The sequence below is a fragment of the Chenopodium album genome, chromosome 20, assembly GCF_948465745.1.
Source record: "Chenopodium album chromosome 20, dcCheAlbu1.1, whole genome shotgun sequence".
NCBI lineage: Eukaryota > Viridiplantae > Streptophyta > Magnoliopsida > Caryophyllales > Amaranthaceae > Chenopodium > Chenopodium album.
Window position 1 is genome coordinate 36,290,606 of NC_137853.1, and position 12,041 is coordinate 36,302,646.

The 12,041-nt window shown below is 34.1% G+C and overlaps 1 protein-coding gene across 1 annotated transcript; it reads left to right on the plus strand.

Moving 5' to 3' along the window:
- The first annotated feature begins 3,664 nt into the window (after positions 1 to 3,664).
- LOC145598105 (transcription factor bHLH79-like) lies at positions 3,665 to 8,691 on the plus strand. Its single transcript, XM_081654412.1, has 6 exons — positions 3,665 to 4,301; positions 6,558 to 6,746; positions 6,940 to 7,005; positions 7,204 to 7,272; positions 7,514 to 7,585; positions 8,246 to 8,691. The coding sequence occupies exons 1-6, from the start codon at positions 3,960 to 3,962 to the stop codon at positions 8,393 to 8,395; spliced, it is 888 nt and encodes a 295-aa protein (XP_081510538.1). The 5' UTR covers positions 3,665 to 3,959; the 3' UTR covers positions 8,396 to 8,691.
- The last annotated feature ends 3,350 nt before the right edge of the window (positions 8,692 to 12,041 follow it).

Sequence of the window (12,041 nt, forward strand, 5' to 3'; positions counted from 1 at the left end):
GTACAACGGGGGGCGGGGGAAATTTCAGCATATGTCGGGGGCAAGGATCGATCCCGTAACCTCGAGGTTACGAGATGGGAGTGCTACCATCAAGCCAACTCCACATCCTTATATCTAAAATCATAGATTATGTATCAATATACAGTGATGACTAAGACGATGTAAAAAGTAATCTAAACTTTCATAGGTCAAGTAAGTAAAGCAACATTCGAAGCTCATTTATTTTGTGCAAAAGATATTACTCATAAAGTAGCACCCCCACTTGCTCATTTTACATAATGAAGTTGCTTATCAAAGATAAGGCAATCAAAGTATAATGCATCCAATTCAACCAAGTCCATCTCAACTACCTTCCACAAAAATTAACACAATTATATTCCAAAAATGTGTGAATATACTCCTTATTACACAATTAAAATTTAATTGATTATCCCTTAATAATAGTGAGGTAGGCACATAATTAAAGCCACATGATGATGATGAGTATAATGGCCATATTAGGAGCATCACAAAGAAGCTTTATAAGGATTAAGAAGATGTTTAACTGATCTTAATACCAAGAGTAATTGCTAAGGTAAAGTTAGGCAAATGTCAAAATTCATGACAAAGTTGAAAGGAGTTAGGCAATCAACTACACAATCTTACTTGAGAAAAACTAACAATATTTAGCCTCTCATCTTTTTTTGGTTATTTTTTATCACCTCCAATCACCAAACCTTTTGTTTGGTCTCACAATTGCCTATGATGTGCATATTTTAATTATGCTGATAAGTACTTCAATCTAACATAATTTCATGCCATAGAGAGAAAGTTGAGTGAGGGCTATTGTATGTTATCCGGGTTTCTTTCCAATTATATCTCTTATCTCGTACTGACAATACATATCAAATAGACGTATATATACAAATGCAAGATCACACATGAGTATGTTATTCCTTATACATTTATTGAAAGAGTATTGGATTTAAAGATTTTGAATGAGAGCAGCATAAAGGATCGGAGGGAGAGCTATTGTTGTTCCTCAATAGACGTAATACTACCTGAAAGATTATGAAAATGACATTGAAATTAATAGACTATAAAAGTGATAGTGAAATGAATGGATATTTAATTATTATTAAGCTAGCTAGATATTTAGAGAATTAGAAGTAAGGCGGCACCGGTACAAATGTACAATAGTTGAATTAAGTTGAACAATGTAAAAATTAATTGATTTAAAAGACTTGTCAATTTAAAGTAAACTATACCTTAATAAGAAAAATCATTAATGCAATCAAAAGTATGCTTCAGAGCTAACTTTAACAATAAAGTATATTTTGAAAAATAAAAAAAGAATAATTTAGGAGCATTTTTTCTCACTAAAATGGAAAAAGAATTACTGAAAGGAGACAATTGATGTATTAACAAAGAGATGGTTAGTAGATCTTATAATGAAATTATTCCTTGATAGGGAATATGTGTGGTTTCCTTCAATTCTCCTCATATCCTCCAAATTCTAATATATATTGTTGTAAGACTATGCCAATCGAAAAAGACTTTATCTTGTGCAACAAGCACACTAATATATTTTGAGATAAATATTGTATTAAATTCAAAACTCGCCCTTTTAAAAAAGTGAAAAGTAACCCCTAACAAAATAGAAATTAAATCTCAAATCACAATATTATGACCACTTGGGGTGGTGTCAAAGTGATTTGATCAAAGGTGTACAATCATATGAACCCTATATTATGTCTTTGACCCGACCCTACTTTAGTTTAGAATTAAATTTAATTCTATCATCCGTATATGTACATTTATCAAGTTGGGAAGAATACTAAAGGGAACAACAAAACATAAGCATTAAGAAAGCATCTAATGGCTAGGGATGGGCAAAAAAAAAAAAAAAAAAAAGCCAATAATAGTACATCTAATCTAATAATCAATGATTTAAAAATACAACAGAAGACTATGATAATAGTAGGCATAAATTATAATATAAATTGCATGGTAAGGTCATAAATCATGGGTTAAGTAATAAAATATAAAGTGTAGTACCTAAACAAAACAAAACAATACAAATAAAACAAATAAAGAACTACTTGTATGTTTAAGCTAAAAAATTTAATTTAATTAATAAAATATGATTAGCTCGTGGGAGCAAGCTATCTAGTTGGCTTGAAACAATTAAGCATCTTAATTAACTAAATTAAACTAATTAACAGTCTCATTTGAAAGTCAGAGAGTTGCAGCAATCAGAAGAGGAGGGAGGAGTGCATGATCCCAAAACTTCTTTCAAATAATTGATGTCTCAAATATAAGTGTGCCAGACCCTACGTACTCGCCTTCTTATTTGCTGCTTTGTATAGATTTGTTATTATTAATTGTTTTCAAATTTTTGTAAGATTTTGACTTCATTTGATAAATATTACGGCTTGTAATAACTACTTCGATTTGCCATTTATTTTTTTTAAAAAAAAATCCTTTAAACTAAAGGCCGATGAAAAGCTTCAATCTAAAGGTCTGTTCACATTTATTTAATTTCAGTTCAGTTCAGTTCAGCTCCAATCCATTCAGTTCAGTTCAGCTCCAATCAGTTCAATTCAGCTCTTAATTTCCCTCTCTCATGAAATAATATTCATTTCAGCTCAGTCCAGTTCAGCTCCAATCAGTCAGTTCAGTTCAGTTCATCTTGTTTCAGTAAATGTGAACAGACCCTAAATCTTAGCTTCCATTGTTAATTTTTGAGGGGATTCTATCAGATCTTGCTGGTAGAATGCCCCAATCTAGGTTTTTTTTAATTGTCTTTTGTATTCTTTTAGCTTATAATAATAGTTTCTCTACTCGAGAGGAACTTGCCTCTTTTGAAAGTAAATGATTTTTCTCTTTTAAAAACAATGTTTTTTCTCTTTCGAAAACAATGTTTTTTTGATCTCCTTCTAAAAACAAGATTATTATATTTTTTTTTTGTAATTTTAAAGTGAGATGTATTGTACTCCGTGTAACAAAATTGATAATTGTTGATAACAAAACAATAACTAATTATCACTCAAAACAAAGTGTCATACATATTACGAGTAATATATTAGGGAGTAACATATTAACATATATCCTTTGACAGTCTTATTAGTATTAATAATTTAGTCAAATTATTCATCATAATGGATGATATTGACGGAAGAAATCAAGTTACTTTGTAATTTATTTTTACAAGAAATGGAGTTATATGAGAAAAAAAAAGGGGGCATAATTTACTACCCTTACATGTCCAAGAGTGTGTTAACATACACACATTGTTTGTCAATTTTTAAATGCATGATATGCATCACAAAACATAATGTATCAGTATCACGAATTGCACATTTGTCGATGGGTGCACGATTTTCATACATATAAATATACAATCCCTCCATGTCAAATTATATTCCCAAATTACATCATACACATAAGTATACAAAAGCTATGTGCATAATCGACTCATAATTCATACATTCTGCTCCAATTATCTACATTTCACGAGTCAACATATGTGGTGCACGCGCCAAACATCTTTGTAGAGTTTAATGTGAGTGCGAAATCACTACCTTCCACCCTGCGCGTGGGGCTTTTTATGCCCGATCTAAACTCTGATCCATCTCTCTTTCTCTCTCTCTGACCTCACTAAGCTTAACGTGCGCAGTAGGCGCAGTGTACACTTACCAGTTACCCCAACTCAAGCAGATCTCTTTCCTCTCTCTCTAGACTTTATATAATTAAGCTCACTCTTAAATTCATTTTTCCCTCAATTTAATCAGAACAATTCATCAACAATCTGGACCAAATTTCACCAAATTAAGCATCACCCATTTGAATTTAACTATCCAATTGCAATACCCACATCTCAATTTCTCGAAATTCCTCCAATTTTTTCTGGGGATTTGACGTTTTAGGTCAACCTTAAACTGCAAATTCTGAATGTGATTAAAGATAAAACTAATCTAATGGATCCTCCATTGATAAGTGAAGGTTCATTCTCAACTGCAAACCCTTCAATGGCGGAGATTTGGCCGTTTAACGGCGGCGGCGGCGATTCAGACGGCGGCGGAATGTTGGGGTTGAGAATGAGTAGTGGTAGTGGTGGTTTTGTGAGTAGTTTGATTGATGGGTTATTGAATAATAGTGTTGTTGGAGTAATAAATAGAGATGCATCAATTGAAGAATCGACTGTCACTGACCAAAGTGGTAGTCGCGGCGGCGGTGGTGGTGGAAGAAAGAGGAGAGAGAATGTTTCAGAGGATGAGTCCTCTAAGATTGTTTCCACTACTAGTAGTGGCAATGAATTGGTAATTTTCTCTTTCCTTTTATTTATTTTGTCAATTGTTGTTTTATTGTAATTTTGTTATGATTTTGAAGCTTGAAAGTTTGGGTTATAATTTTATGGATGTTTATGTGGTATACATTATGCTCATACATGTGTGTTTTCTTAGTTTTGGCTGCTTTATGTTGATAATTCAGCATTTTATCTTGATTTTGCTGTCTTATTTTGACTTGAGCTTGATCAATGATGGACTGTAACTAACAAACCTTGGTGCAATTGATTTGGTCAACTTACCAAAACAAGTTCTAGCTGAGGCTTTCTTGAAATTGAGGTTAAAAGAAGAGCAAATGGAATTTTTTTCATTCCATCAAATAGGCCATCTTTAGCTTTGTGGTTTAAACTTGCATCGATCATCCCATTTGGTTCGATTGCAAGGTACAATTTTATTAATAAGATGCCGTATGATACCATGATCAACAAGACTCAAACTCATTGAATTTTAATTGATTGATGATCCACACATCATGTTCTGCTGTCGTCTTGTTCCTTGAAAGCATTATCTCTTCAATTTTATGGGATTCCTATAGAACTTACATCCATGATAGCATCTTGACAATTTAGAGAACTTATGCAACTACATTAAAAGCTCCAAAGAAGAGTTATATGAACACCCTCATACACAGAAGACAACTACAGAAACTTATAGAATATACATGCAATTTTTTGATTAACTTGATGAAGTAGGAGAAGAGGCCAGAAATTGATAAGGTTGAATCCCTGTAAAATTGGGCTATCTCTGACCAAAATTAACGAACTATCAGAGGATAAAGAGAAGGAGAAGAGAAGGTACCAGGAACTAGAGTATAAAGAAGGGTAAAGTTATGATAACAATTGATAAGTCATCCTCTTATCAATAGTTGATTTCTACCACTGCAACATATAGTTGTAAAACTATGAAATGTCAAATACGAAGTACTAGTATATTATATTAAAGCATAAACTGAGTGTAAATATAGTTAAGTAGGAATGCCCATTTATCTTAGTTTAGCATTCTCTCTAGTTTATCATTTGAATTTGATGAAAGATGTGAAATCCTCTTTTCTCCGGTTCTCCCTTTGTCCTGAATCAGACATCCTCCATGCTTTTGGCATATATGATAAGGGTAGGGCTTGAAAGCCTAGAAACCTTTTCTTGCTTTAAATAATTGCTATATTCAAGCTTTTATAGAATCTAACTTCCAAAGTCCAAACTGTCAAAATTACTGAAGGGGGTGCATTTGAGAAGATATATCATATCATTATAGAAAGGTGATTCTTTATTTGACATCTCAACTTTGCGAATGGAACCTCTCTTTCTTTGACATCTCAACTTTGTGATAAGAAACTCTGTTTTGGTATGGAGGGAGCATTTTTTTAGAATAGGGCTCTTTTTTGGTGATCAACCTCCCCCCATCCCTTTGCAGACAGGCGTAGATGATTGTATATCCCTCTATGTTAGTCATGCTCGACTACTAATGTCTGGCATAACTGCATAAGTACCCGTATAGCTGTCAGACTTGGCCGAAGTGTGCAAAAGGCAATTGAGACTTTTATCTGGGGATGGAGGGGTATGAATCAGGGGTACTTGAGGTGAAATGAAGGGCCTTTGCAACAAGATATAACTCACTATGTTAGTGGAAAGAGGGAGGGGCAAGGAAGATGGTGGGAAGACACAAACAGATAATGAATTGAAGCTTCCTAACCTGTTTTTTCTTAAACTCTAGGGACACGGTCAATGCTAGTTCTAGACATGCCAAAAACATAGGTACAGGTTTTTGATGTCCACAATGAAAACATTAACGATAAAAATACCAATCTAAGTCAAAGGCAGCTTTCCACTAGTTGTTCTTCTTAGCTTGTTGGGATTGAATGAACTAAAACTTAGCTCTGAAAATGGCTGCTTAATCCACATTTTGTTCTTAGGACCTTGTTAAAAATTATCGGAATCTTGGATTTCTTTTATATGACTTGCACCATGGATATTTAAGACAGTAGCTATGCATCTATCTCAAACAATTCACAGGTATGCAACGAAACCACTCCTTATAGGAGACATGAAGCTGATGACTTATTCCTATCATGTACTTAGTTTGCAATTGTCTCTTGAGATCTGAATAATTGGAATTATGGTAAATCCACATTTAATAAGAATTGTGGTTTATCCAATACTCTTGTGGATTTAGGTTTTATATTCTTAAATTTTGATTTGTCACCTTACTTTTTGTTTCTTTCTTGTTGTACAGAAAGAATCAAATGGTAAACGCACCAAAACATCCTCACAGGATGAAAATGGCAGTTCAAAGGCTGGAGGTGAATCAAATTCAGCAGGTGGTAACAAGCCTGGTGATAAATCAGCTGAACCACCAAAAGACTACATTCATGTCAGAGCAAGAAGGGGTCAAGCTACAGATAGCCACAGTCTTGCAGAAAGAGTAATTTTCTTCTTGATTTTGGTGACTTTTTTTTCCCGTTGTTTTCAGTTCTTGTAGAAGATTAACTAAATTATAAACCATGAAACAAGATACGCTCTTATGCTTTTTTGTTGCAATTGAATCCCTTGATTTGTGGAAGAATACTCCTGTGGCTTCTGCAGCAGTTTTTACTCATTATTTTTGCTTCTGGCAGGCCAGGAGAGAAAAGATAAGTGAGAGAATGAAAATTTTACAAGATTTGGTTCCTGGATGCAACAAGGTTGGTATTATGGATCAATAAATGGGTATGCATAAGTCATTTAGATAATCATGTGTAATATTATTGACCTTTGAGCTCAAAAATATGTTCTTTTTTTCAAAAAAAAAATTCCGGGTGGTCAGCTGTCTTTCCCTGAATATTAGAAATGCTTTCTCAGATATCATTTTCTTGCAATTGAGTTTTTACTTTCTTGGGCAGGTTATTGGAAAAGCACTTGTCCTTGATGAGATCATCAACTATATACAATCCTTACAACGACAGGTTGAGGTGAGTTACATCTAGATTTCTGAGAAGTCTGAAGATAATCTGTTCATTAGGATCTTCTGTAATCGATCAATATCTATGTTCGATTTTGTGTCATTTCTAGATCGTCTGTAAATTAGGCTTGTCATGATTCCCATCAAATCCCAATCCTAATTTTTTTCAGATGTTATATTGCTATGTTGCCTACATTTATTGTTAGCAAAGCTTACAATCTTATTGTCTTGTTATCTTTTTTGTGTTGCAGTTCTTGTCCATGAAGCTTGAAGCAGTCAACTCTGGCATGGTCCCTTCTATCGGGGGATTCCATTCAAAAGATGTAAGTTTGAAAATCTGTCAGTCTTTGACCCAATAATATTTTTTTGACCCAATAATATTGCTTTGCAATTTCATCTAGCAAGACTAGTAAAAACAAACTGATCTCTTGCAATCTGTTACTTCTTGAATCTACTATATTCTTTTTGAGTAATGCTCGTGACCAACTCAATCTCTAAACAAACTGGAACAATGGACTTTTTTTTGTTAAAGAATTCTTATGTAATATGAGCTAATTTCCCGAAGTCCTGGCTGGTGATTTTAAGAAGTGTATGCTATTAGCTATTTGAAGAAAATAAGTTCTCCTTTTGGGAAATTTTAATCTTTTTCCTCCTCTGTTACTAAGAAATTAAGGAAGCTCATGATATATATGCTACATGTCTGAAACTTGTTAATCTGTGATTAACAGTCAGTGCTCATAAAGCATTATTCAGTTGATTGTTCCGCCTTCCACTACACATACGGAGACATACCTGAATTTACAATTAGAGTAAATTTGGCTAGTTTCTGAGACTTCTGGTTTAAATCAAATGCGTAAGCTTAAAGTCTTAGAAACACTGGTAATTTTCCAAGAGGATGGAAGTCTATATAACACATTTCTTACTGATGATTACTTGAAGTATATTTGGCTACTAATATAATGAAATATGATGCATCTATCCAGGCTAATCAGCTAGGGATGTCCTCATTTGATCCAAGTATGATGTTGGCACAAGCTGCAAGAGAATTAGCAGCTGCAGCAGGAGGAGGAGGAGGACCGCAATCAGAGTGGTTACATATGCAATTAGGTGGAAGTTTCGAACGAACATCATGATTTCTTGTAAAAGATCGCTTTGCAATTCACTACCTTAATCAATTATTTCACATAATCAGGGAACAACTCTACCTACATCATTGGGTGGGGATGTTTATTTCTACATTTAATTTCCTTGATTTGTAATACAAGAATACTGCCTTCTGTAGAAAGTATTCATTGTAACCTTCAGCCCTGTTGTATGACCCTCTAACTAGTACCCAAAGACTGAAGAGTCCTAGGTTGCTGAAAGTGTTGAATCTGTATAACCGAGATAATTATGCTTCTAAGAAAAATCTTCTATTATAATGACTTTATTGTTAGATATGGTCTTCTAATTTGTTTGCGAAGTTGGGGTTATCTTGGTTGATCTTAAGGTAGCAAAGTTGTGTATGAGCCGATTCAGAATGAAATTAGTTAAGATATGGTCGACATTCTCCATATATATTTTGCAAACACCACCAAAGATTTGCATACAAATAGATTTATAATGTTGTGTCTTGCCAACAAAGCAACTTGAATCATAAATGTATAATTCATAATACTTGAATCAACAATTGAAAAAAAAATTCAACAATGGAAAAAACACCTAGGAGTAGAGCACATTCTCTGTAGGCCTGTAGTCACAAACCAAACTAGAATTTACCATTGATAACCACGCACACCACTTTCAGTTGCTCGTGGGCTCGTTGGTGGGTATGACTGTATGAGGTGGGTTCAGTCCATTAGGAGCACGATCAACCCGGTTCATTGACAGTCCAAGCGTGTTTAGGGCAGGGGATGTGAGAACGTTCCCAGGTGAGATACCAACTCCAAAGAAGTTTGTTGTGTTGCCCTCCTTCATAAGCCCATCAAAGAAGAGATCTTTGGAGGTGACACTGTGACATGTAGCTTAGGCTTGCATGGGAAGTTGGCATCCGAGGGGGAGTCGTTGAGGTCTGCTACACAGAATTCCAGTAAGAGATCAGGATCAGCGGTGTGGGAGAGAAAAAGGAGCTAGCATGAAAACTACAACACAGAGTACAGCAGCCATGATTGAGTACTTCATAGGAGTGTTATACATTATAATCTGACGACTGAGATTAATGTGTTTGAATAACCCAATGAAACGAGACTTTGTCAAAGGCATGTAAAATATATAATTATTCAGTTAGCTGAGAACGATATGTTTATACATAGAAAATACAGTGCCTTTTTGGTGCAGCAGGCCACATGGTGTGGCCTACTGCCAAGTCAGCAAAAATAATGAGAGTTACTGGTATTGTCAGGGTTACTTGTATTTTTCAGGTGTTACTTGTTTTTTTTTTTTTTTTTTTTTTTTTTTTCAGCGGTTACTTATATTTTTTTTTTCAAGAGTTACTTGTATGAATTACTTATTCAAGGGTTACTTGTATCATTCATGGGTTACTTGTTTTATTTTTTTCAAGAGTTACTGATTACTTGTATTTTTTAGGGGTTATTTGTTTTTTTTTTTTTTTAAAGGGATTACTTGTATGGATTACTTATTCGGAGGTTATTTGTATGATTAATTATTCAAGGGTTACTTATATGAGTTACGTTACTAGCTTATATAAGTGTTACTTGTATGAGTTACTTGTTCAAGGGTTGCTTGTACGTATGCCCTATACCCAACCAGTAACACCCTACAAGTAACCCTGACCAAAATTAGTAACACCCTACAAGTAACCCCTGACCAAAACCAGTAATATCGTACAAGTAACTCTTGAAAAAAAAAATTGTATTCTGGGTTACTTGTTTCTGGAGTTACTTGTATTCTGGGGTTACTTGTATGGAACACTTGAATGGGTTGAGTAACCGCCCCAGACTAAAATCTCATACCAAACCAATAACACCCTACAAGTAACCCCTGAACAGTACCAAAACTAGTAACACCAATACAAATAACCCCATAATGCAAGTAATACCTACAAGTAACCTCTGACCAAAACCAGTAACACCCATACAAGTAACCCCGGAATACAGGTAACACCTACAAGTAACCCCTGACAAAACCAGTAACACTCATACAAGTAACCCCAGAAACAGGTAACACCATACAAGTAACCCATGCCGCACCATGTGGCCAGCCGCATACAAAAATTTGTGTAGAAAATATAACATTGCTGAGGAAAGAAAATAGGGTAAATTTTTAGCTGTAGTTGCAGACTTGGTCATTTATGATGTAACAAAAGATTAATTCCAACTTGTTGAACTTGGAAAAAGATCATATTTTGCTTGTAAACAATTTGACTTTCACGCATCAAGCTAGAGATGTTAAGCAACTACAAATGACTGTTATAGGCCACCACTTTAGCACATATATTGTTTTTCCCACCAAGTTTCTGTTTTATCTGCAAGCTAAGAAGTAAAATCAAAATCACAGTTGTAAATAAACCAAGAGTAACTTCCCAGGATGATTCAGCCAAAAAATATTGCATATGAAAGCCTCAATCATCATAATCTACTACTAGGTTCAGTAAATCTCAGGGGAACTAACAGAATCGCGCCATTAATCAATTAGTTCTTGCATTAGTACTAATTTGTAGTACTAATTGCTGATTATTTAGTTTACTACTGTCACAATTAAATGATGGTCAGAAGACAAAACAAAGAATCTAGATGCCATTAAACTTTGATACATAAGACCTCGGCTAGCATCAACATACATACTAAAAGGAAAATGATCTGAGAGCCTATTGTCAAGAACATGTATCATAGCTAATACTTAAGTGTCAAAATACATCAGCTATATGAAGAATCATCTCAACAAAACACTAGTTCTTTTATCATACTTAAGGAATCAAAGTTCATAATTCATATGCAACATACCTAGAAAACCATTACTATGTGATTGTCATACATATAGCAGAGAATTTTTGGCTACTATACCTGAATTTGGCTAGTTTATAAGACTTCCTCTGTTTGGGTCTAATCGGAAGCTCAAGCTTAATGCCTATTGCGAGTCCAAGGGTAAATTTCCTATGAGCTGAAGTCAATGTTGCATAAAATCCTACTAAAGGTTTACTTAAAAGTTTATATAGCTACTTACATAGCAATATGGAACTATTACAACTATATATCCAAGTTAATCAGCTAAGTTTACCCTCATCAGTTGATCCAAGAGGCATGATCTTGGAACAAGCTGCAAGAGTATTGGCAGCAGAAATAAGAGGATTGCATCAGTGATTACATACACATGTAATTAGGTTGAAGTTGTGAACGAACAATACGATGATCCATTATGAGTTGAGATATCCCATTGCTATCTTAATTACTGCTTGAGTAATTGTGTTTAATTTTGTATATAGTTTCATGGATAATACAAAAATACTGTCCTCTGTAAATTTGTCAGAAAGTATTATTTTTTGTAATTTTCAGCTTTACTGTATGCTCTTTTAACAGTGGAAGATTGTATAGAAGATTATATTGGTCTACCAAGACTTTTTTCATAAAACAACACAAAAACTTTGCATAGAAGTAAAATGTTTTATTTATTTGATGTCTTTTGCCAATGAGCAGGCTAGCAAGTCACCAAAAAAAACTACATCATTTATTGTATGTAAAATAATTACGTAAAAATGCATATATAGCTTCAATCCTAGTTCACAACATATTGTAAAAAGAATAAAGAAACTCTTCACAGTAAAATCAATTTGACCTGATCTTC

Excerpts from the sequence above, each read along its gene's own strand:
- LOC145598105 (XM_081654412.1), top strand. The coding sequence starts at position 3,960 with ATGGATCCTCCATTGATAAGTGAAGGTTCATTCTCAACTGCAAACCCT. Across the intron at positions 7,273-7,513 it reads CCTTACAACGACAGGTTGAG|TTCTTGTCCATGAAGCTTGA; the intron begins GTGAGTTACATC and ends TTTGTGTTGCAG. Across the intron at positions 7,586-8,245 it reads GGGGATTCCATTCAAAAGAT|GCTAATCAGCTAGGGATGTC; the intron begins GTAAGTTTGAAA and ends GCATCTATCCAG.